Below are 26,871 nucleotides of genomic sequence, written 5' to 3'. Positions count from 1 at the left end.
TATGTATATATATATATATGTATGTATATATATGTATATATATATATATATATATATATATATATATATATATATATATATATATACACACACATATATATGTGTGTGTGTGTATATGTATGTATATGTATGTATATATATATATATATATATATACATACATGGACGTCGGAAGTATTTTCTCAGAGGGGGGCGGGATTTTTGTTGGGAGGGGCGGGGGAAGCACGCACTTTTATCAATGATTAAGGATTTGATTTGAAGTTATTTTATAACGGCATGCAGTTATAAGAGAAATAGAATGGATGAACACGGCATCTTTATTGTTAAGAAAATGAAACTTTGATAACTAAATCAGGCCATTTAAGGAACATAACAGCATTATTTGTATCCTTGAATGAAAAAAAGAAAAGTCTGCGCTCCTGACTCAGGGCTTTCATGCATATCCAAAAATGGACCTTCTCTCAGTTGACCTACTGATGAAGATTTTAAGCAGGGTCGAGACATCGCTTTCATCCATAAGGTCACTGTGAACGTTCATAACGGTCAAATGTGTTATTCTCTCCTGCGTCATGGTGCGCAGCAGGTTTTCAGCCTGCGCAAGGCTGAGAAAGAGCGCTCGGACGCCGCGACAGATATGGGCAGGGCCAGACACAGCTTAATGAGCTTCTCCACCTCCGACAGCATGGAGCGAGTTTGGGGCTGCAAGGTAAACAGGATGGACACAACATCCTGGATGGTGCTAACTTCTCATCCCCTACACACATCCCTCAGTATGTCCAGCTCAAGGCTTAGCCGCTCTCGTGGAAAGGGGGTCAGTTCCGGGGAGCCCACATCCACTCGTTTCCCCTGAGCCGCCTCAAGAACTGCCTGCTCTCGCCCTGCAGCTATGCGGAGTCCTTCCTGATCAAAACGCCGCTCCACCTCGGAGCGCACCAGGTCCAGATGCAGCCTGATTCCTATGCCAGATGCCTAGGCTACTGTATGTAGTCAGGCAGGCTGCATGTCACATGAAAAGCATAGATCTAAGCATTAATTATATGAAAGAGATAAATGTAAGTCAGATTCTTTATTTTTTTAAAGCGTAATGCCGTGGGTAGGGAGGCTGATGGGGTGCGGGGGGGGCGATGGGAGGGGGTGCAACCGCACCCCCCGCACCCCATCAGCCTCCCCCGCCCCTCCCAACAAAAATCCCGCCCCCCCCCTCTCAGAAAATACTTCCGACGTCCAGACCTCTCAGGTCATTTGGGACGGATGTGCTCTCTGTCAAAACTAAACACGGAGAAGCAGCATTTCGTTTTTATGTTCCACATTGGAACCAGCTTCCTGAAAACCGTAGGTCTGCTGCAACTCACAGTTTCCGTAAATCAGGGATGAAGACTTTTCTGTTTGCTGCTGCCTTTGATTAAATCAAATCTGAGCCTTCTTCTCACACTGCACTGTAACTTTTATTCTGTTTTATCTGCCTTTTTTAGTTTTTATATCTGTCTCCTATCCCATATACATAATTGTAGTTACATTAATGTGATTAATGTCCTTTTTATGATGCCTATTGCTTTTACTTGCTGTATATTTTATGTAATGCACTTTGAATTGCCTTGTTGTTGAAATGTACTATACAAATACACTTGTCTTGCCTAGTGAGCTTTACCATAATTTATTCACTCAAATATTTTCTTTAAAAATGGCTGATATTGAAGTAAATACAAAATTAGGCTTCAGACTTGTTATGCCGAGAAGTGCCTGCCTGTTAAGAACTGCATGCCCGTCACGGGAACGTGCACAACTAACAAAAAAAAACAAACAGTATCAAGCTTACTAAGTCTGCCCGTGTTTTCCCAATTAGGCTACATCGAATAATATATATACAGTTAGACTCTCATCGGCCGGGAGTGTGTTACAGCTATTCAGGTGCACAAACCTAACGCACCTCTCCAGCGGTCCCAGCAGTTCTCAATGAACTGATTACCTGCGGGGGGCGTGGTTATTGATTTTGTGTCTTATGTGAGAAAGCAAAGTAAAAGAAACCGCAACAGAACTCTTTCTCTGTCTTCATGGAATAAATGTACCATGTCATGCAAAAGCCTATATGTCTGTATCTCGTATTGAATCGATTGCACCATCTACTGGATGAAAATGGAACACAGAACAACTACGCAAGGCGTTCATGTACGCGGAGTGTTGCGCATGGTCGCACATCAGAATCTGCGACTGCACGTGTGTGAACGCCTAACAACATTTGTCAAACAGTGACAGACAGACGTGCACACGCTGCTTCATACGCACGCAGCTTCTTGTTACGTGTGACATAGTTTGCGCACGTCATTTCCGCCTATGTGTGAGTGCGTGACAAAAGTGTTCAATTATCTTCATGCTAGCGTTAATGCGTGCGTTCGCAAAAAAACGCATGAATGTTACGCGTAGTCACTACGCGTTGTGTGATGACTGGCGTGCAGCAGTCATCACGCGTGAACGGGGGACCATTATAAGTCAGTGAGGAAACTACATTACACGTCAGGCGCCGCTTGCTGCACAGGCGTCAAAGCACGCGCGTGTGACACGTTCAGTTGATACCTGCACACGCATTATGACACGATTCTACCGCCACTGTGTGTGTGTGTGTGTTTGTGTGTGTGTTTGTGTGTGTGAGAGTGTGTGTGTGTGTGTGAGTGAGAGAGTGTGTGTGTGTGTGAGGGGGAGAGAGAGAAAGAAAGAAGAATGAAGAAGAAGAATTCAGTCTAAATCTTGCTCACATTTGTAATCTACAATTGTGGGCTAATGCTTCTTTGCATTTGAGCCTAAAAATGAGCCTGCTGGCCAGATTAACTGTATGCAAGCCATTCCAACCCACAGATTGTGTGTCGATTCTGTAAGCTTCTTGTTACAGTGCATTTAGTGACATTTTGATGTGTGTATATAGCGGCCAAGCCAACATATAAAAAGACCATGAAATTATTTCTTTTAGTCTTATCCGGCACTGTGTGTCTCAGGAATTTTGCTGACAGAAGACTTTAAATGTAATATTTGCCAGAGGTTTGTGACATTTTGCTTATACTTTCAGCAGTTTCACTTCTGTTTCCATAACAATAGATTTTAGGGAAGTCAGTGGGGTTTGAATAAATTCCACACAATGGCCATTTCACAAACAGGGAGAAGCAACGGTTACTTTGACACATACTCAGAATACCACAAGTAGGGCTGGGCGATAAAACGATCTTGATCATTTTCATGATAAAATTTTCCACGATAACGATGATAAATTTATGACGTGTTTTTTTAATAGTTATTTTTGAGTCCATTTTCCTTTACCTAGAAAACACTACACCAACAGCCAATCGCACATCAGAGAAACAGATGCATGTGGTTGCTACATGTTTCCAGCCACTCACACCCAGAAGGACAGCAACCACCTTTGTGTCCATTTGAAACCGAGTGCGACGAAACTGCGAAAGATGATGAAATTGTACCGAAGAAAGGTCATACCACTTAGGTTATTTGGAAATAGTTCGGCTACCTGAAGTCTGACAAAGGACAGACCACCATTAGGTGCAAAATGAGTTGGCGACCAGTCCTCAGCAGAACTGGAAACACCACCAACCTCTTCAACCTCATCTCAAAAGATGATGGAATGTGAGAGAGTCTATGACAGTCTTTGCAGCTTTGCAAAAGCTTTGATGTGTGTTTGGGGTCATTATCCTGCTGCAGTATGAATCCTTCTCCATGAAGATGCAAACCAGAGGGTGTATGTCTCTGAAAAATGAAAGAGGTGGATGCCACAGTTGTGGTCTATAAAAACAAACTTAACGGGAGAATGTGCGCACCTGTAAGTAAACTGTGACCCATGTGTATGAAGATTTTGGAATTGGAGCGACACAGATGGTGAGGTGGCATATTGTATCTGGATTGTAGAAATTGAATGTGAAGCATCATTATAGGTATAACGTTGCTGCTCACACTTGTAATTTGACATAGCAAGCATTCTTATACATCCGCTTAATTAACATTAAAACCAGCAGTGTTATTTGTGCTTGTGATAACTATCTCACAAGCACCTTTCAAGTGTCAAAGAAATATGTCAACTCAAATTCAGCTCAATATTTCATCAGCGCTGTCTCACCATGTGGATCACCACATCTGTTGAAATGCATTGTTGTAGAAATTCAAGATATCATCAAATAGCAATAAACAATTAATTTTAATTTCCATATGTTTTTGTAAGTATAATTGCTGCAGTAAACATAACTGCTGGTCAGGTGCACAGAGCGCACTGGAGATGGAGCACGGCCTCCACCCACTCTCTTATCCAGTCACTTCCCCTGGTACTTCTTCACCACCTGCACATATGGATTGGAAAAATTATCAAAGCCTGTAAATAAAGTCAGTGACACACAATTATCTCTCTCACGCAATCATTACACTCCATATCCTCATTGTGAATCCTAATCATAATGCAGGCCGAGTTCACCGTAACAGAACTTAAATGAATAACGTAATGTACCAAACTCCCAATTTCAAATGATATCCCAGGCTCGGGGATACCATTTGTCGCGATCACTTTGGCAGGTGTGAAGCAGCCAGTCTGATTGCTGTAAACATACATACTACAGTGACAATCAGGCATTCTGGTGCATGACAGATGCACAGACCTTCATTGTCCTCACACTGCTCGATGATGATGCAAATGAAAGGATTAATAAGTGCTTTGTAACTTCCACCTCGTTGCATCGTCCATGCAAAAAACCTTTATTTTCCTTGTGTTTCCTCTCAATTGTTGTGTGAAGTGTGTGTGTGAAGAACCATTGATCAGCAGTATGATTTCCATGCATTGACATTGATAAGGCACTTTACTTTGACCATTTATTGTTGAATGTTGGTGCGGAGAGGGTGGAATATTGGGCTGCTTCACATGCGCATCTTTCCAAGTTCATTTGGGATTTATAAAAGGAAATTGTGCACTGTTGGTCACGCCAGGTTTTATAAATCAGAATATTTTGCTGGTGCACGTACATTTCCTCATTTGTACGTACAGTGGGTACGGAAAGTATTCAGACCCCTTTAAATTTTTCACTTTGTTTCATTGCAGCCATTTGCTAAAATCGAAAAAGTTAATTTTTTTTTTCTCATTAATGTACACTCAGCAACCCATCTTGACAGAAAAAAACAGAAATGTAGACATTTTTGCAAATTTATTAAAAAAGAAAAACTGAAATATCACATGGTCAAAAGTATTCAGACCCTTTTGCTGTGGCACTCATATTTAACTCACATGCTGTCCATTTCTTCTGATCCTCCTTGAGATGGTTCTACTCCTTCATTGGAGTCCAGCTGTGTTTAATTAAACTGATTGGACTTGATTAGGAAAGGCACACACCTGTCTATATAAGACCTTACAGCTCACAGTGCATGTCAGAGCAAATGAGAATCATGAGGTCGAAGGAACTGCCCAAGGAGCTCAGAGACAGAATTGTGGCAAGGCACAGATCTGGCCAAGGTTACAAAATAATTTCTGCAGCACTCAAGGTTCCTAAGAGCACAGTGGCCTCCAAAATCCTTCAATGGAAGAAGTTTGGGATGACCAGAACTCTTCCTAGACCTGGCCGTCCAGCCAAACTGAGCAATCGTGGGAGAAGAGCCTTGGTGAAAAAGGTAAAGAAGAACCCAAAGATCACTGTAGCTGAGCTCCAGAGATGCAGTAGGGAGATGGGAGAAAGTTCCACAAAGTCAACTATCACTGCAGCCCTCTACCAGTCGGGGTTTTATGGCAGAGTGGCCCGACGGAAGCCTCTCCTCAGTGCAAGACATATGAAAGGCCGCATAGAGTTTGCCAAAAAACACATGAAGGACTTCCAGACTATGAGAAATAAGATTCTCTGGTCTGATGAGACCAAGATTGAACTTTTTGGCATTAATTCCAAGCGGTATGTGTGGAGAAAACCAGGCACTGCTCATCACCTGCCCAATACAATCCTAACAGTGAAACATGGTGGTGGCAGCATCATGCTATGGGGGTGTTTTTCGGCTGCAGGGACAGGACGACTGGTTGCAATTGAAGGAAAGATGAATGCGGCCAAGTACAGACATATCCTGGAAGAAAACCTCTTCCAGAGTGCTCAGGACCTCAGACTGGGCCGAAGGTTCACCTTCCAACAAGACAATGACCCTAAGCACACAGCTAAAATAACAAAGGAGTGGCTTCCGAACAACTCTGTGACCATTCTTGACTGGCCCAGCCAGAGCCCTGACCTAAACCCAATTGAGCATCTCTGGAGAGACCTGAAAATGGCTGTCCACCAACGTTCACCATCCAACCTGACAGAACTGGAGAGGATCTGCAAGGAAGAATGGCAGAGGATCCCCAAATCCAGGTGTGAAAAACTTGTTGCATCATTCCCAAGAAGACTCATGGCTGTACTAGCTCAAAAGGGTGCTTCTACTCAATACTGAGCAAAGGGTCTGAATACTTATGACCATGTGATATTTCAGTTTTTCTTTAATACATTTGCAAAAATTTCTACATTTCTGTTTTTTTCTGTCAAGATGGGGTGCTGAGTGTACATTAATGAGAAATAAAATGAACTTTTTGGATTTTAGCAAATGGCTGCAATGAAACAAAGAGTGAAAAATTTAAAGGGGTCTGAATACTTTCCGTACCCACTGTATGTGGTCTGCATGTTGAAGCGTCCTTGGGCAAGATACTGAACCCCAAACTGCTCCTGATGGGCTGGTTGGCACCTTGCATGGTGAATCAGTGTATGAACTGTAAGTCGCTTTGGACAAAAGCGCTAAATGCCCTAAATGTAAATCTAGTATGAAGTCTCCACAGAGTTTTATGAATGGGGCCTCATTTATAAAACTCTGTGGTAAATCCACACTAAAGCTTGGATTTCTCTAGTTGCAACTATACTTTTGTTTTTTTGTGTGTGCTGACACCAGTGGCAAGCATTATACCTTGTCTATCTGATGAGCAAGAGGTACAGGTTGTTCTGATTTGTCCCTATACAAAATAAACTTCAGGAGTATCAGTGAATAAAGTTGGTGGTAAGTATGTACTCCCCACAGCTACTTCAGTAGGGCCCTATGATTTCCGCGATCACGGAATCGCGGACGGAATCGCGGAATTGGCCGATTAAAACGGAATCTGACTTTTAACAAGGAATATCGCAGAATTTGACATAATTTCACTGATATGCTGTTTTCGTGTGGAAGAGGAACGTGTGTGTGGGGAAAACTGCACGGAGGGAAGCAAATTTGTGTGGCACAACAAGCCCCCTCCACAGACTGAGCCTCTCCCCCTTCAAAACAATGTAAGCATGGCGGCCGCCCACGGCTCTGTCTAGCTAGCGGACACAACCAAACAGCTAGTAGCTGCTGTCAGCTTGTTGTGTAGCGGCAAGCTACGAATGGTCGCTACTTTCAAATTAAAAGCCCTCCGCTAAGAACCCAGTTCTAAAATCCAATGGGGTGCGATGTAAAGCTCTTATTTCGAAGACAAATTCGTTGTCACCGTTCACTGCCCAACTTCGTGCTTCACGCCACATCACATGTATACACCTACCCCATTGACGGCCAAGTGGCGGCTTTTGGAAAAGGAGGAATATTGCCTCCCTTTTAGAAAGACAAGGCGGTAGATTGCCGCCTTTTCTATCTAAAAAGGGCTTCTGATAGGTGGGAAACTTAAAGAGAGTAGCTCACAAGGACTAACTAGTCCTACAGCTTAAATAACTTGTTTAAGTTACTTTTGAAGAAGTTTAAAATGTTTGGTGGTTGTTTTATGACAACTCAACTAAAGTTTCATTACTTGCTGCTTGTTTTTGATGGACTTTAATGTACTGTACAGTACAGTATTGAGGAAATGTGTTGTTTGTCACCTCAATAAATTTAAAGCTCTGGTCTACGATCTGAGAAAGGTTTGAAAAAAGCATCCCCCACACACACACCCCCCTCCCCTCTGTGCTCCTTAACCCCTCCCCTCCGAGTTTGTACCGCTCTCCCCTCGGAGTCCCGCGACACACCCCCTCCCGCAACAAGGTTTTTTTTTTCTCTTCAACGAACTTTATACGTCCCGCAACAAGCACCAAGAGCAACAAGCCGGCAGAAACCAAATACAGCCCAGCTTTGAATGCGGAGTAACGATGTCGGATTCACAGATAAAGTTATTACAATGCACGTTGAAACTCACGTAAATCTTGTAAGTCATTACAATGTCCACAGCTAAGCTCCACAGCCGAGCTAGCGTAACGTCATTAGCATGCTACAGCTACGTTACCTTACAGCTACGTAATCAGCTACAACAGCTAAGTTAGCCACTTCTAAAAGTTATTGAGGGCCAAGAGACTAACAGATGCTGCCGCCAGCTTTCATCACAACGATCGCTTCCACATTGTGGCTGAAAAACAAACCTGTGTGTGTCCCAGCTGCTGTCTGAGTAGCACCAGACAGCAGCTAGGACACACACTCACACAGACCGCGACACAAACGTGTCCGTAAACCGTAATCTCTTGTTTATGACAGATAAGACACACAAATACACACATCGTAACGCCTATATGACAATCCATCATATTGATTTAGCAAAGGCTTCGTTGAAAACAAACGGACAAGACCGGGAGGAGGGTTAGCAAATCAGTTGAGTAGTGACCGGGCGAGAGGTTGTTATGGAGAAATAAATTCGGACAAATAAGATAAAATCCGGAAATAAATCCGAAATCCCTCCGCTTCGCGTTGGGATTCATCCATCCCTTCATTCATCTTACTTGCTGCTTCATTTAGCTGCCACGAGCAAATAAATAGTCTGATTTGGTGTAAACATGTCAGCAATGTTAGCTTGTTGTTAGCTTACAATGCTAGCATAGAGGCTAACGTCTCCGTCGAACAAGTAAACAAGTGTTGACAACACTGCAGAGACAGACACCGTTTAATAACACAGAAACAAACTAACGGCAGCTTTCACAGTCATCAGCAGCATCGCCATGAAACTTAGCTGTGTCACAACATCCACAATAGAGACGAAGGTTACCTGCTCAACAGAAACGCCGCTGTATCAGCACCGGGTCCATATCTTCACGAACCTTTCGCCACCGTTCAAATGATGACCCGATGTTTATTTGGTTTGAGCCCTCTTTATTTCACATCTCCGCTTTGTGTCTTTTCAGTGACAGACTTTCTTTCTTTGACTCTTTGTCGGTGGGCGAGCAGAGGCAGCTGAACTGCTCAGGGCAAAACAAACCTCTTGTCCGCTTGTAGTTTCAAATGCGGAAGTGGGTCGGGACCAGACGTGAGCAGGAGCAGGAGAGTGAGCGAGGATTGGATCGGAAAATTGATCCAATAGGAGCCATCCGGGCCGGATGGTTCCTATTGGTCAATTTCTTTTCAGTTTTACAGGCACTAGAGAGAATGGATTTTTTTGGTTCCTTTTACTCTTCACATTGTGTGGGTGGTACTATTGGGTCATAACCACCATCTAAATGATGTTAATAATAATAACACATCTTTCAAATCGTAGACCATAGCTTTAAGTTAATTTCTATTTAAATTGTGTACATTTTAGTCATTTACATTAAAACACACTGTTTTTGGTTGTAAAATAAGAGTAAAAGGTAAAAAAACGGCATCCCCAAAAATTAAAACGGAAAAAACGGAATTCCCAAAAATTAAAATGGAAAAAACGGAATTTGGGAAAAAATAAAACGGAATTTGGGAAAAAATAAAACGGATTTTATAGGGCCCTACTTCAGTTGCATCTGAAAAGGCTTTTGTTGTCACATGTGTGGCCTATTGTGCATGTAAAAAGCAAAAAGCCTTTTGTGTGGCTTTAAACAATCGCTGAGGAGGATTCATAGACCACCCATGTAAACAGGCCTCAATGGATAGCACAGCCACCTCCAACACAAAAGTTAATGTAAAATACAATTTTGAAATATTTCAGTAATTTGATTGATGTGGCTTTGTAGAGTTCAGATGGTTGGAAATATTTTGGTTCAATTATTGATTATATTACTTAACAGTACATGATGTATTCAGAAAACCTTACCATTGTCCATTTTGGTATCCTGTTTCAACCTGAACTTTTTCATCTTAATTTTAATCTACAGTAAAATCCACTTGTGGAATCGGAAGGTTCTGGAAAGGATCTTTCATGTCCCCTCAAGTATAAAATTCACTTAAATATTTATATATGTTGTCTGCCAAGACCTCTTGGCATCTGATGGGTATGAATATTAGATAACTGTGTTTGTCACATGATTTTCTGGAAGATGACAAAATAAAGATGATCCTTTGGCGCCTCAGATTACATTGTGCAGTAACTGTCAGAATTTACTTCTAAGGATTTTTCGGGTTCATGTCTTTTGGTTTTGTTTGTTTGCCATATGAACATAGCAGTCAGTTGAGCTCCTTATCCTTCCGCTCCCACTAGCTGTATCCATGTCAATTTAAAAAACCCAAAGTCTGAGTACCTAATCATAATCTAGAATATCAAACCATACACTGTATAAAACTACCAGGCATCCAAATACTAGATATGTTTCATTAATGTAGGGGCCATTAGACTATTGAGCAAGTCTTTACCTTTGACATTTACACTCTTACCACCTAATCTAAAAAATGAAAAATGTTCAAGTGTGAGATCTGCATTCAAGAATGAGCACACATTACTGAGAGATGGCTCTGTTTGTGTCAAGATATATGGGTGGTCTGAAGAGCTCTGGTATTACTGATCAGTCCCATTGTCTTCATGGAAGGAGGAACGAGGAGACATTTGCTTTCACTTCAGGCCAGATGATCATGGCACATTGTCATGGCAGCCATGTTAAAGATGTATGCCCTGTCAGTCCACAAATCAGATGCTTTTGTAAGTAACAAGCAATCTGTGTTTCCAGGGGTAGACCATAAGGGAAATTTGCCACTGGCCCGGAGGGCTTTTGAAGATCACTGGCCCCACCATTGTAACCACTGGCCCAGGAATCGATCCCCATAATAACGAAAAAGAACAATTTGATTTAATAACATTTATTTTAATACTGCAGTACTGAGGTCAAAAAGTGCAAATACATAAATCAAAAGTGCAAACAGTGCTGCATTACTCAAGCACAATCAGTTCTTCCTCCATCTCCTCCTCAGCTGGTTGATTTTTGCGCCCCCCTCCATGTTACAGGGCGTTTTACTTGACACATGCTTAAAAAAATAAGATAAGATTTACAGCCTCACCCCACACCATGTTCTCTAATGCAGACATCACGTTTAAATATTTGACCAACAGTGTTTTACAGGAGGATGATCTGAACAGCTGTTCTATTCACACTTAAAATGTTTTTTGTCTTTTCAATGTAATTTTCAATCTATGAAATCAATCTGTGCCTTTTTTCTTGCCAAGCTTCTCTCAAGTTTTACTCTTTCAAATAATCAACCATCTACAGAACTTTTCAGTACGCTATTTTTCTACTTCTTCTTCTCATCATCATTATCATTAATTATTATTATTAATAATATTGTTTAAAGTGAGCCTCTTATCGTTTAACAGAAAAATACATCATACAAGCAGCAACTTTTGCAGCCTTGTCAGTCTGATGGTGAGTTATCACCTTTCTGTCATCACTAACATACTGTTAATAATCAAAGAAGCTCTGAGGCTTTGTTCTATATGTTATAATACAATATTTCAGCATTGAGCTACAATCAGGCAACATTCATGATTCTGTACTGTCAAACTAACCAAAAACTTCTTATTGATCATCATTATAAAGTTTCAGGCGTTCCTGTAACCATGGTAACTCACGGTGCCAGAGGGGAGGGAGAGACGCTGAATGAAGCCGTTTACACAGATACACTGCAGACAAAGTCCAGACTATAGTTGTTATTTCACACATGTAGCACACAACAGGAGACTCTCCGTGTCAGACGAGTTCTCACGTGTTGACTAAACTCAAAAACTAATGGATAACGTAGCAGCGCGACGAGTCCTTGCTAGCTAAGCAGCTAAACTTTAGTGCCGCTCCGTGTTGAGATCCCGCCCTGTGTGGGTCACTACACTGTCATTGGTCAGGCGCACAGGCTATTATCGATACCATTGGCTGTAGAGTGTGACAATCTGTCAATAAACATCAGCCAACAGTTCTCCTCCGATCTACATTGATCTCACAAGTCGCCTCTGTGAAGTTTGAATGACGGAAATCCGTCGTAGCGACGGAGAACTTTAATCCATGTTGTGGAGCGTTCTGGTGGCCCGGACGGTTTTAAAAGTATGTCCGGGCCACCGGGCCATTTATATTGTCGACCCCTGGTTTCCCACATTTTATGAGGCTGTAGCCCTTTTCACACAGAGCTTCTGCAGTGTTGGCGCTGCTTACGAAGGCTCGCAAGCAGCACAGGCATAAAGCCGCTCCAGTGTGTCATTTGATACAGCATGCCGGCATTGCAGAATACATCAAAACCATGAGATACGTGTGTGTGTGTGTGTGTGTGTGTGTGTGTTTTATTTTTATGTGTTTCCCCCTGGTTTCCGCAGTAACTCTAAAAATGTCTCAGCAAACTTATCACATGGATGCTGTTGTAAAGTGCTTGAGATTGAGATCCTGACTAGGGGTGTCAACATCTACACGTGTAAACGGGTACACGGATAATAAATCATAACTGTTTAGAAAAATCAATAACAATTTACACGTCATTTTTCCTCCTCCTCGTTTATTTCTCACCAATATATAGGCCTATAGTATTTTTAGGGGTGATAATGTTGCCTGAAAGCTTCAGATAATAAAACATTAACTAACTATACAATTAAATGTTCCCACTAGTGCAGTTATCCGCATACATAATAGATGCATGGGGCACAATGTTACGTTGATATATAAAAAAACCTGCGGCCACAGCCATTTGTGTTTTTCAGACCAGCGAGACCACTTAAAGGCAAGACAGCTGCTGTGTAGAATAGGCTGCGGAGGACTTGAGAAGAGCGCGGTGCTCATCATCTTCTCCATGCTCAAATGTCGTCCTGCTGAAAACAAAAACTGTTAATGGCTTGTTATTTTAGCCTTTATTGTTACATGTTGTTGTACATTATATTGTTGGTTGGTGTTCTGTGTCAGCTTTTTACGACCTGATCACATATCCTCGCGTCTGAAGAGGAGGAAAAAAACGTTTTTTTCCCCAACAGTTTTAGTGAATAATTGTGAGATTCCCCCTCTACTTTTTAGCTTTGTGGATATAAAGGTGAAGTTTTTTCCTCTCACTTCAGCATACTTTGGCTTCTTTTTTAGTTTCTTTCTATCGCCAGTTCCAGATTACTTTTACTATGAGATGTATATTAAAATTCAGACGCAGCTCCGGTTGCAAGAGAGGGATGCAGTTTGAACTATAAGTTTAAAAACAAATTGTACAACTGTGAGAAATAGTTAAAACAATGATTTAAAAAGAAGGTTAAACCTTTTTCAGCTTTCACTCACGTTTTCTTGTCTGTCAAAATGATAGATGATTTTATTTTCAACTCGTTTTACTTTCTGTCATAAGTAGGCCTAAGCCTTAAAATGTTGAATGAAGCTCTGTGATTTATCTGTTATGTTGGCTTTAATTTAGTACCTATTTGAAATAAGTCTACAAGAATAACGTTGAATAAACGTTTTTGTCTGATAACTACTGGACGTAGTGCAGTCGACGTGCAACCGGGTACATGTCGGTTAGAAGCCCCGTGTACACGTGTAGAAAAAACTGTAAACGTTGACACCCCTAATCCTGACCACACCATGCATTAAAAGTTGACAAAGCTTTGTTTTTTGCTCTAAATTACATCACATAATCACCATCAGTAATTAGTGGACCCTGCCTGGCTCTCACTTGAAAGTGATGCTGTTTTTCGGGGGAACGTTCAATGGAGACTCAGTCGGGAGTGTCATGGTGACTTTTCCTCATTGAATTAGCAGATTTTTTTCTATATAAGTTGCAAGAGACAGTTACTACAACAACACAACGACGAACACCTTGTGAGTTAAAGTTTTTTGCTCAAAATCATATAAACATTGCCATAACCAGCCGCTTGGCTCTCGTTGCTGGGGGCAGACACTGTTTTTCTGGCGGAAATGTGATGAAGAGTTGGTAGGACACACGGGATGACAGTGACTTTTCCACTTCTGTCCCGTGCTGCTGGCTTACCCTTTCACACAGACGTCGTTGCTGTGTTACTGCCTCTGCTGGCGGATCACAGTCCTCACAATATACTCTACTACATGGCTCTGGTTGTACAATGTTAACACATGCCTATAAGCTATAGTTTTTTTTTATTTTGTGCGTGCGCATGCAAATGCGTGTACACATTGCAACGCGGTTATCTTTCCCAGCTGCGATTCATTAACATCGCTGCCCTTTGGCATTTCTCAATTGTAATAAATAGTGTTCAGGCACAGAGTCACAGAACAGTGATGGAAGTGGCTGGTAAATAAAACAGACATATAGGCAATGTACTGCCCAGTTGGGTAGACAAGACAGAAAAAACAGACTGGAGAGAGATTGACTACAAGCTAGCACATCAGCTTAACATTACTGTTGTTAGAGAGCACAAATTTACCTGACAGCTGTTCCTACAATGTTTTTGTCTTTCCATGACCAGAAGATATAGCTAGTTCTAGCTCACTGAGGTTAAAGACACTTTGCTAAAGCAACCGCACGAAATGTCTTGAGCGCTGTTAGGTGAGGGGAAAAAAACATTTTTGGATCAATGAGACTATGGTGCCGCAAATTAGACAAAGATGGTCCGCCAGAGTCTCGTTAATTACTGGGAGACACCGAGGAATTGATCAGGGGTGATGATTACTTCCAGACAGTTTGTCAGGTATTCCTGTACCTTAGCTTTCTAGAACAGTTTGTTTGTCCTAAAAGTTTTTATTAACTTGAACTGTGACTCACTAGCATTCCATTGTCCATTCCAGTATTTAATCAATTGTGGTCAGTCAGCATGGTGTTTTGAAAGGGAACAGATAAAAGCTACCCAGTGAAAATCCATGCTGTGCTGTTCATTGATGACCCCCCCCCTTCCTTTTCTCTCTTTCTCTCCCTCAGACTTGATTCAGTGCACAAATGAGATGAATGTGAACATCCCTCAGCTGGCTGACACACTGTTTGAGAGGACCACCAACACCAGCTGGGTGGTTGTCTTCAAATCCCTCACAACCACTCACCATCTGATGGTCTATGGCAATGAGGTCAGAACTTAATAACTGCTCTCTGACTTTGCTGATAAATGATTTTTGTTGAATAACCAAACTGATAAAGGTTTCATCCCTGTGTACTGACAACATAATGTATGTTGACATGGGTTATGTGATATTAGGTTCTTGGGACTCCATAAAAACTTGGTATCGCGTTTGGGGGTGGTGCCCTTTATTCTGCATCATGCTGTTTTTTGTTGCGCTGTCTCGTTGGCTCGCATTGGGTGTTTTGTCACTTCAAACAAAGATGATTTAAATTTTTTGTGATCATCCCTGTTTGTATCCTGTGTGAAACCAGAAGTGAGCATTGACCCTTACCATAATCCCTGATCTTTTCCTAAACCAAACCAGGGAGTTTTCTGGGCTAAACCTAACCAAACTACGACTGAAAACTGTAAATATTCTTTTGATTACCTGAAATCAATAAATTAACTAAGTCTAAAAGTCGATAAAAACCTCTAAACACACAGGGTACGAACTCCAGTCGCCCACATGCTAGTCATGTGTAAGACCCATTCATCCAGCACAAATTGCTGTGTACTATGTTTTTGTCCATCTTTTATGCCATATTGTCTGACTTCCTAGCGGCTTTCTGGCAGAAAACCTCTCATATTACCCCCAAAACGATCTGAACTGAGGTCTGTAACTTCTTATCATAAAGTAGTGCACTAAATGGGTCATTGCCTACAAGTAAAGCTGTTCATTGCACAACAGTAAGCTGGTAAGTCTCACTTGTGTGTAAAGCCCCTTTGGCAAGCATACAGAATTCATCATACATTTTGTTTTCTTACAGAGATTTATACAGTATCTGGCTTCAAGAAACACACTATTCAACCTAAGCAATTTTTTGGACAAAAGTGGCCTACAAGGTATGTATATTACCAATTCTAGGGCTGGGCGATATGGCCAAAACTGTTATCACGATATGTTTTTTTATATTGATCGATGTCGATAATTATCACGATATACAGTATATTTAACAATAATAATGTTGAATTGACAGTTTAATACACTTTAATGCCTCCTGTTCTGTAAGACCTGATGTGGTTCGGACATGCGACCAGACCACATATCAGCGGTGACATCTCTGAGCTGCTGCTCTAACTTTACCCTTCACTCTGCGTAGAGCTGATTTTTCAACCATGCTTATAGGCATCATATGTTTAGCGATACAGTACGTAATTGCGCTGGTTATGTCTTTGTGTTGCTTCGGTTTCTTCTCATATGGGGTAATGTCTAAGAAAGCAGCGGCAACTGTTGGTTGTCGAACTGAAGTTTGACTAGTAGAAGCAGTGGGGCTGGGCTGTTGGCTACTTGAGGGGAGGCTGACGCTAGCATGATAGCGCTAACTCATGCTTTCGGAGTACTGTTTGGGACGGTACCTTTTGAAATGATGGAAGAGGTTGGTGGTGTTTCCAGTTCTGCTGAGGACTAATGGTGGTCTGTCCTTTGTCAGACTTCAGGTAGCTGAACTATTTCCAAATAACCGAAGTGGTATGACCTTTCCTCGGTACAATTTCATCATCTTTCGCAGTTTCGTCACACTCGGTTTCGAGTGGACACACAGGTGGTCGCTGTCATTCTGAGTAGTTGTGAGTGGGACCACATGCATTTGTTTCTCTGCTGTGCGATTGGCTGTTGGTGTAGTGTTTTCCAGGTAAAGGAAAATGGACTCAAAAATAACTATCGAAAATACACGTCATAAATTTATCATCGTTATCGTAGAAAATTTTATCATGAAAATGATCAAGATCGTTTTATCGCCCAGCCCTAACCAATTCTACACATTGCACAACATAATCATATTATTATATATTATATATTCATCTGTGTCATGACATGTATTACGACCTTCTCACATTCCTTCTTCTGTTTGTAATGTAGGCTATGATATGTCAACATTTATTAGGAGGTATAGCCGCTACCTGAACGAGAAGGCTGTGTCCTACAGACAAGTTGCTTTTGACTTCACTAAAGTGAAAAGAGGGTAAGGGGTGTTCACTTTCACTTCTAATTGAAAAACTTGATGTTCTTTTTTCAGAAATTTGTCTTGTTTGACACCCTAGTTGATAGAGATGTGAATCTTCACTGGCCTAATAATTTGATTTGATTACGATTCATCTGTCAACTATTCAAATGCACAATGATTCTTGATGCATCTCAATGTATGGCATCCATGTTTTTTTCTGTATTACTGCACATGGCTACATTTTCATCATTTAATACAAGCATTCAGATAAATGTAATGTCCCATTTTACTAGGAAGTTCTTTCAATAATCACAATACCGGTCTGCAATATGAAAAGCTGCATCTGGCCCAACTTGATACATAAACATTACAAAAACAAAAGATAAATCAGTTTGCATTGAATTACACCTGTGCTGTAATCTACAAAAATATAATTTTCATAAAGCAGCTCTTAGAGAGGGCACTTATTTAATGTGTTGAACATCACAAACATGACTCTGCTGCACACACCCTTCTGAGTTCAATGATAAAATTGACAGCGCCTCCTTAATTTTTGGCTGATCTGGCTGTGGTTAGTGACTGTTTTGAGGAGGAAGTTACACACAGTGAGTTCATGCCCTAAGGTGTTCCCTTTCGATAACCGAGTGCATTTTTTATCAACTCCTGCTGATCTCCACCTCCCTCTGACATACAGTACCAGTCAGAAGTTTGGACACTTGGACACAGCCTTCTCATTCAATGTTTTTTCTTTATTTGTATTAATTCCTGCATTGTAGATCAATACTGAAGACATCCAAACTAAGAAAGAACACATGGAATTATGTAGTAAACCAAAAAGTGTCAAACAAACCAGAATATGATTTATATTTTATATTCTTCAAAGTAGCCACCTTTTGCTTTGCACACTTCTGGCATTCTCTCAATCAGATTCATGAGGTAGTCACCTAGAATGGTTTTCCAACAGTCTTGAAGGAGTTCCCAGAGGTGCTGAGCACTTGTTGGCTGCTTTGCCTTCACTCTGTGGTCCAGCTGATCCCAAACCATCTCAATTGGTATTAGGTTGGGTGATTGTGGAGGCCAGGTCATCTGACGCAGCACTTCTTCACTCTCCTTCTTGGTCAGATAGCCATTACATAGCCTGGCAGTGTGTTTGGGGTCGTTGTCCTGTTGAAAAACAAATGATGGTCCCACTCAGCGCAAATCAGATGGGATGGCATGTCGCTGCAGAATGCTGTGGTAGCCATGCTGGTTAAATGTGCCTTGAATTTTGAATAAATCACCAACATCATCACCTCCTCCTCCATGCTTCACGATGTGTTTGAATGTATCCTCAAGTGCAGTCGCGAAAACCATCAAAGTTCTTGAAATTTCCCAGATTGACTGAACTTCATGTCATAAAGTAATGACGGGCTGTCATTTCTCTTTACTTAGCTGAGTGGTTCTTGCCATAATATGGATTAGAACAGTAATCAAATAGGGTTATTCACTGTATTGAACTGTGTACCAACCCTGCCTCTGCACAACACAACTGATGGTCTCAAACACATTAAGAAGGTAAAAAATTCCACAAATTAACTCCTGACAAGGCAGACCTGTTGCTTGAAGCCCATTCCAGGTGACTACCTCATGAATCTGATTGAGAGAATGCCAGAAGTGTGCAAAGCTGTCATCAAAGCAAAAGGTGGCTACTTTGAAGAATATAAATCATATTCTGGTTGGTTTAACACTTTTTGGTTTACTACATAATTCCATGTGTTCTTTCTTAGTTTGGATGTCTTCAGTATTGATCTACAATGTAGAAAATAATACACATAAAGAAAAACCATGAATGAGAAGGTGTGTCCAAACTTTTGACTGGTACTGTATATAACATAAGTAATGTTACCCTAATGGTCAAAGTATGACAGCAACACAACTTTAAACCTTTAAACTTATTATTCAGCTGAAGCTGGAAAATCAACAGTCAACACAGGCTGTAATTGCTTGATTATGGGCTGAAATACACCATGGATCATGGAACTCAAAGGTTCTGACTTCAAATCTTAATTTATTTTGACTGAGGAAGGTTTTTCTGTACTTTGGCTTTCACATAACAAAGCTTATCAAATGCTCTGCATATAAATTCGAAAAAAATTAAATGCACTGACAATATCTCAAATCAGACATGTCGATGTATTAAACACAAGTAATTGAAACAAAACAAAAAAACAAAGTGCATCCCTCAATACAAAAATAAAGGCCGTTATATACCTGAAGGGCAAGCCTATGACTGCTTTGTCTGCAGATAAAACATTGACAGCATCTCTGCTTTCTCGCATCCGATTCTGTTTCTTTTCTCGTCAACCACATGAGCAGCAGAAGAAAACAAATGCTCACTGTCGACACTAGTGCTAGGGGCTGACAGGTATTTACGGGCAAGCTGGGCCAGGGTCAGTAAATTTTATTTGGATTTGTTGCTTCTCCAGCACTCCATTGGGCTTCCAGTCCTGGGAATCAGGGACTCTGAAAATGTTGAAAAACCTCTGCAATGGCAACGCTATGAGCTCTAAACACTTAGCAGCTTTACACAGGCGCAGCAGTATGACGTCATGAGCACAACAACCGTGGGCTGTTTTTATCTGACTATTTATCGGCTATAATTTCATTATCTGATCAATAGATAATAATTAGGGCCGGGACTCGATTAAAAAAATTAATCTAATTAATTAGAGGCTTTGTAATTAATTAATCGAAATTAATCACATTTTTAATCGCATATAAATATTTGACCTGAGAACAGTGAGAAGCAATTTTTTTCATATGGGTTTTAGTATACCATTGAATAATGACTATTACACGGCCTTACGAGTCAAATAAATAATAAATAATCACCCACAATGATTCAGCAGCGACAAGGATTGCTCGGTAAAGTTTTAACTTTCACTTTCACTTTCAAGGCCGGCCTGAGAGAGGAGCTGGACAGCGTGCTTTGGTTGGTGTAACGCGCTGAAAGTCTGCTGAGACGAGAGACAAGTGTCGGCGGCTTTTTAACTCGTTAAATAATTGTGCTCCAGTATAATCGGTACGCCTGAAACTCATCCAGTGAGAAACGTTCCGCGGTGCAAATATAAGTGCAATTAAAATGCGTTAATTTTTTTAACGCGTTAATTTTTGTGTAATTAATTAATCTTAATTAACGCGTTAAAGTCCCGGCCCTAATAATAATATAAAATTCCCATCATCGAGTCGATAATCTATCGGCTCAATATATCCTGCATCCCTAGTAAGCTAACAGGAAAAAGTCCTCTTGGATAGACTTACGCATTTCTAATCTGTGTTAGTTGTAATATCCCAGAAGTGTAATACAGACTTCTTCGGGACAGAGAATCAAAACATAACCCAAAGTGATAACATTATGGTTTGAAAGAAATATACCACATTTCACATGCAGTCAATCGTCATAGGCTCCTTATAGGGGTGTAACGGTATTTGTATTCCTCCCGAACAGTCACGGTTCGGTGCACGCAGTCATACGACGAATACGTCTGAGTGAGTTTAAAAAAAAGTCAAGTCCTCACTTTACTTCAAGTGGCGGTAATGAGCCTAAAAGCTGCCAGAAACAGCCGTTACAGAAGAAGAAGAAGTAGTTACAAAAAAGGACGAAGAAGGAAAGTGATGGAAAGTGTGGAGTTTGAGGAGCCGCCGGCTTCATTCAAATCAGCTGTTTGGGAGCACTTTGGCTTCCCAGTACAATATAATGGTGATGGCACGCGAGTGGAGGACCGGACAAAGACTGTCTGCCGGCGATGTTTCACGGAGGTGTGGTATGTCGCTGGCAACACCTCAAACATGCTAACCCACAAAAGACGGCATCACCCCGACATATCTGTCACTGGTGCGAGGAAAAAAACGTCTTTGGTGCAACAACTTATCCCCACTGCTTTTAAGCCACCTCTTGACATTCACACTGACGGGGCCAAAAACATCACAGAAGCAATTGGCATATACATATCAACATCTATGCGCTCATATGCCGTAGTAGAGGAGCCCGGCTTCAAGTATTTATTAAAGGTGCTTGAGCCATGCTAGAGTGTCCCATCCCGTGCGCACATCAGCCAGTCTGGTCCCTGCCATTTACAAGCGTGCACAAGCAGTGGTGGAGCATGAGCTGTCTACTGCACAAGCTGTTGCACTCACAACTGATTGGAGGACCTCCCGTTCCACTGGAAGCTACCTCACGGTTACCGCCCACTTCATCCCTGAGTGGGAAAAAAAATCAGTTTTATTAACGCGCCCAGTGTATGAACACACCAGCACTCAGTTAGCTGAGAAGCTACAAGAGTGGAATCTTTAATCTTAAAGCCCAGAACCATTGCAGTAACCACAGACAATGCAAGAAACATTGTTAATGCAGTTAATGAAGTAGGACTGGGTCCACAAATTTCATGCTTTGCCCACACTTTAAACTTAGCATCACAGAAAGCTATGGCAGTCAACCAGGTATCTCGACTCCTGGGAAAAATCTGAAGAGCTGTTTCTTTTTTCCATCGGAACACAGTGGCTGCACATATTTTGGAGCAGAAGCAGGAGATGCTGCATTTGCCAAAACATCGTCTCATCAATGATGTTCACACACGCTGGAACTCCAGCTATGAGATGGTTGAGAGGTGTCTTGAACAGCAAACGGCTGTTTACTCAGCACTAACAGAGAGGTCCCTCAAGAACAAGGAAATAGCCAATCTGACTGATCAGGAGGTGAGCGTTGCAGAGTGTGTGGTTGAGATCATGAAGCCTCTGAAGACAATCACCACAATATTGAGCACTGAAACGGCACCATCAGTTTCTGTGATCTTACTACTGAAAACAATGATCTTGAAATCTATGGAACAAAATGATGAGGACATTCCTGCTGTCAGGGAAATCAAGCATGCGATAAGAGAAAATCTGCAAAACCGGTACTCTGACCCTGGGCTTCAGGATTTCCTTCACAAGTGCACTGCTTTGGATCCAAGGTTCAAGACACTTTTCCACCTGGAGCCTGTCTGCCAACAAAACATCTATGAGAATCTTGTCACAGAAGTCCTGAGCAGAGCTGAACAGGTATGTATTGATTTTACACTAGTGATGATGTTTTCATATTTTTAAAACAACTTCTCTCATGTCTTAACTTGAACTGTTGAACTCTGCACTCACTTATTATTACTTATTTTTATCATTTTGTACTGCAGGCGACTTCATTTGCAGTGACGGCACAGTTTGAGGCAGCATCTCCCCCTCCACCAAAGAAGTCAGCCATGGCAGAACTTTTTAGGCCACTCTTTAGAACAAAGCAGAGTAACCAGCCTGATTGGAGGCAGCAGTCAAAGGATGAAGTGTATGCCTACATGGCAAAGGACTGCATTTCAATTGATTCCAACCCGCTTGCCTGGTTGAAGGCTCATGAGTCTCTTTATCCTAACCTAGCCATGTTGGCAAAGCATTACCTGGCTGTATCTGCCACCTCAGTCCCCAGCGAGAGGGTTTTCTCGACTGCAGGGGATATAGTTACTGCCAGCAGATCTGCCCTCACTACAGACAATTTAGACAAACTAATTTATTTTGAAAAAAAACCTCAGAATTGAATGACACTTTAGTACCTTCTCAAGAGGTGCATAGTTGACCTAACAGACTCAGTTAATCTCACATGCGATGCATTGCTCCTAAAGGCACAGATTTTATTTTTCTCATATTTTGTGTATTTATTTTGTATTTTCACATCAGGAGATGCTATTCAGTTCTGTTTGTGAATTTTTTGTTTGACTTGTGCCAGTATAGTTTACATTTAGCTATGTAATACAACATTGAAAATGTTTCTTATAATGATGCTACCAAAGTTGCCAGTTGGCAAGAAGTGTTACCTGACTACCTCAGTCTATCTTTTCCTCTGTATTAACAGAATGAGAACCCTCCTAATACTTTTTTTTTTATGTTTTATTCTATTTATTTTTTACTTTTATAACGGGAGATGTTTTTTTATTTTGCAGTCAATTGGTGTCTGTTCAAAATAAATTAAAAAAAGGCAGTCTTTTACATGTGATTTTTTGTTTTTTTTCCCCCGTTGTACCGAACCCGTACCGAACCGTGACCCCCATACCGAGGTACGTACCGAACCGTGACTTGTGTGTACCGTTACACCCCTAGCTCCTTATTAATAATATAGTGAACTTTTTAATATTCTGTGATTTTATAGAAGGCTTCTTATCTAGTCAGCATGGATAAATTGCCGGGGAACACCAACACCAAATAAAATACAATAATACTCTTATTCTTAATCAGGTTTGCTACATCACTAATGGAGGTTCCTGGGGCGAAAAAACGATTTGTAATGCGATGCATAGCCTGTTGGCCTACTGTAGGCGCTACTGTAATTGCATGGTTATGTTTGGTGGCATTAATGTCATGTTATGGCTCAACAAGTTTGCATGTGAAGGCAAACATATACCCTCAACTGAGAATATTCCTCATGACCAGAGTGATGGCTTTTCAAAGGAGCTGATTAGTGAATGGCACCTTTTAGCCAATTTTAAGCTGAAACTCTGAACATAACCTAAGCCTAATTTGATTGATTGTTTTGCATCTGTAGCCATTGGTGTAGTGCTGCCGGAGTGCACCAGAGCGTCACTCCACCACTATTTTTCTCCAAGTGAGGAAAGAAATGTTCACAGTTTGCATAATCAGGTTGAATGTTACTATGTGTAAGTTGTGAATTGCTAAAAGTACTTTGTTGTATGCCATGTTTTGGACAAAGCTTGGCATCTGCTCTTCAACAAAGCTGAACAGCTCTGCATGTGCAAGTTGTTACATAATGTGACATATATGTAATGAGCTGGACACGTACAATATCGTCCGGTCATTCACTCTGTGCGTGGCCAAGGGGCTGCATGTCACCCAGCCTACACACAGAACAAGTAACTAAGAGTTACAGCACAGGAAGAAAAGCAGCAACTGCTTTTAGGACCCGAGCCAACAAACTATGAACCTATATTCATTTAAAACATGACATGTCCAGGCTTTGTACACAAAGTCAATCAGGGCAAAAGTTTTCAGTGCCAAAAATATTCACAGTGGGAAAAACATGACAAAAGTTGCAACAGTGCACAGCAGCAGCTTTGAATAAGCCATCAGCCTACATGCTGCAGTCATCACATACTCCAGAAGTGTCTCATGTAAGGCTGTAAGCAAGGTTCATTGTGATAAATATGGAAGTCCATTTCCGCCAGTTAAAGAAAAGGATAGGATTAGGAAAGGATAAGATTAGAAAACTAAATTTAATGGAAAAATATTCCCATGTTAAGTCCATGTCAACATTAAACTCATATCAGGGCTATAAAAAGTCATGTATGCATGAGTCTCTTCTAGGAATTGTAAAAAGATAAAAGTTCATGATGTTGTTTAAAATAACCTAACCATGTGTATGCATGGCTGCCCATGGGCATTGCATGTGCACATGCACACCCACGTGTGTGTCTTAGTCGAGCTACAGCACAGTACTTAAACTAATAGCACTACAATCGTGTTTATAGTAGTTTAACTATAGTTACTAGTCCAATGGGACTGTTGTCAATGTATAAATGCAGTGTTGAACATGACATTGTGACATACTCATACTTATACAAGAGCTGATGTTTTCACTGATGCATATGTTTTAGTGTTAATTCAGTGACTCTAAGATCATAAAGATCAGCCATGTCCATTAACGGTACAATATCTTCGAATAAGGAATGATCAAGACGAAAAAGCCCATTTCCATTTGTGTCAGCCGGCACAAAGATACGTTTTAATAGATTAGGTTTATCAAAGCACTTTCCTTTTCTCTCCACAGGTCCGATGGAGTGATGAGAACCATGAACACAGAGAAACTCCTCAAGACCATCCCAATCATCCAAAACCAGATGGATGTGTTACTCGATTTCAATGTGAGTCCTCAGTATTGGTTACATTAGTTTTCATCTACATCTGTCTTGTGTTTGTGTTTTCAAAACGATTGTCTCGGATGAAGTTAAAACTGATGGTTTTCAAAACCTCTACTTCTCTCACAGGTCAATGCCAATGAACTGACAAATGGTGTGATCAATGCAGCCTTCATGCTTCTGTTCAAAGACGCAATCCGACTGTTTGCAGCATACAATGAAGGCATAATCAACCTCCTGGGTAAAAACAAGCTTTTGTGTTGGCATAGCCTTGCAAATTACTATTTGGTCTGTAGGTTTTGTCCTAATGTCCCTGTGTGTTGTGATGGAAGAGGTCAAATAATGAGTAATGGTGGCCATTGAGTGAAAGACAAAGTGAAATACTGCAGACATCTTTGCAATTATTTAATACTTGAGGCAAAATGTGTTTGCATTTCCTCACAGTTCATGTAAGTCTTTAATTAACAGCAAAATGGAGGACTAGAAAACTGATGGCTTCCTGGAACTGCAGACCTCATACAAGTGTATTTTAAAGAAAGTTTTTGGGGCTGTTGCAAACCATTTCCCTGCAGACCTCATGAATTATTTTTCAAATATAGCCTAAAATTAGTATGCAGCAAGCTTTCCTCTTCTGTTTTAGCATGATGAGCATGTACTACTCAGCTTCTACTGGGCAAGGCTGCTCACCTTGGTGTCAACTTCTTGTAAGCAAAAAAAAAATATTCTCAGAAGGTCCTGTCTGCAAACAGTGAAACAGGAAAGACAGGCCTGATTACTTTGTAGTTTAAATAGGAGCTGTAGTTTTAGCCAATAATCATGATCACATGATAGTACTTACTATGCAAGTCTCCAAAAATATTAGTATGATTCAGGATTTGTTCTCATTGTTCTTATTAACTGCCTGAGTCCTAAGATTTCAAAGAAGGCATCAGGCCTTGAATTTTACCAGCGTATATCAATATCTGCTGTGACTGACAATTGGGTGTATATACAGTTTATATTGTATATGAAGCTAAAACTTCAAAGTAGCAGACAAAACTGCAATAAATGTAAGAGAAATGACAATGGTTATCTTTTTCTTTTGCTTATTTTCCTGTTCTGTTAACAGAGAAGTACTTTGACATGAAGAAACTTCAGTGCAAAGAAGGACTTGACATCTACAAGAAGTTTCTTACACGAATGACAAGAATCTCTGAGTTCCTCAAAGTTGCAGAGGTAAGGCAGAACCCCATATCAACCTTTCAGTAATTATAAAGGGGCCTTGGGTCATTTAGCTGGGTTGGCTATTCTTACCCATCCAAATTCTGATGGTCTGTCTTCTGTTCCTGCAGCAAGTGGGAATTGATCGAGGGGACATCCCAGATCTGTCTCAGGTAAGTCCAAATGCAAATTCTAAAGATAACCATTTTGCATCTTTGCAAGTACTTTATCCCTCAACTCTTTGCTGGCTTTGATTAACTAAAATGAGGAGAATGGTCAAATTTGGGTGATTAAATACTAAATATAAGATTAGTATCAAGTAATCACAGGCTGAAAATGTCCTCTGGTCTCCTTAAATATATTCACGGGTTTCACACTCGCAAATGTTGAAACGCAGTCTCAAAATGCAGTCACTGACTGGACAGCTTTCTCTCCTGTAACTCTGTCGCCATCACCCCCACTTTTCGATATGAAAGTCAGGTCATAAACATGTTATGTGAACGTGATATGACACATTTTATAGGAATGTCAATATAGTGTGAATGTGTCAATGGTTTGCAGAAACAGTAACTTCCAACATTTATCC

At 40.9% G+C, this 26,871-nt stretch overlaps 1 protein-coding gene across 10 annotated transcripts in view; it reads left to right on the top strand.

Annotated features, from left to right (window-relative positions):
- picalma (phosphatidylinositol binding clathrin assembly protein a) overlaps window positions 1-26,871 on the top strand; it is an 81,369-nt gene that overhangs the window by 18,983 nt on the left and 35,515 nt on the right. For all 10 annotated transcript variants that reach the window (XM_084373759.1, XM_084373758.1, XM_084373757.1 and 7 more), the window contains exons 3-9: window positions 15,040-15,182; window positions 15,982-16,057; window positions 17,073-17,175; window positions 24,998-25,091; window positions 25,215-25,326; window positions 26,194-26,300; window positions 26,417-26,458. In XM_084373759.1, coding sequence (XP_084229885.1) covers window positions 15,040-15,182; window positions 15,982-16,057; window positions 17,073-17,175; window positions 24,998-25,091; window positions 25,215-25,326; window positions 26,194-26,300; window positions 26,417-26,458 — 677 coding nt within the window. The remainder of the gene's footprint in view (window positions 1-15,039; window positions 15,183-15,981; window positions 16,058-17,072; window positions 17,176-24,997; window positions 25,092-25,214; window positions 25,327-26,193; window positions 26,301-26,416; window positions 26,459-26,871) is intronic.

Source organism: Pagrus pagrus, assembly GCF_965226575.1.
Source record: "Pagrus pagrus genome assembly, chromosome: 14".
Lineage (NCBI taxonomy): Eukaryota > Metazoa > Chordata > Actinopteri > Spariformes > Sparidae > Pagrus > Pagrus pagrus.
This window is presented reverse-complemented; position numbering and strand designations above follow the sequence as displayed.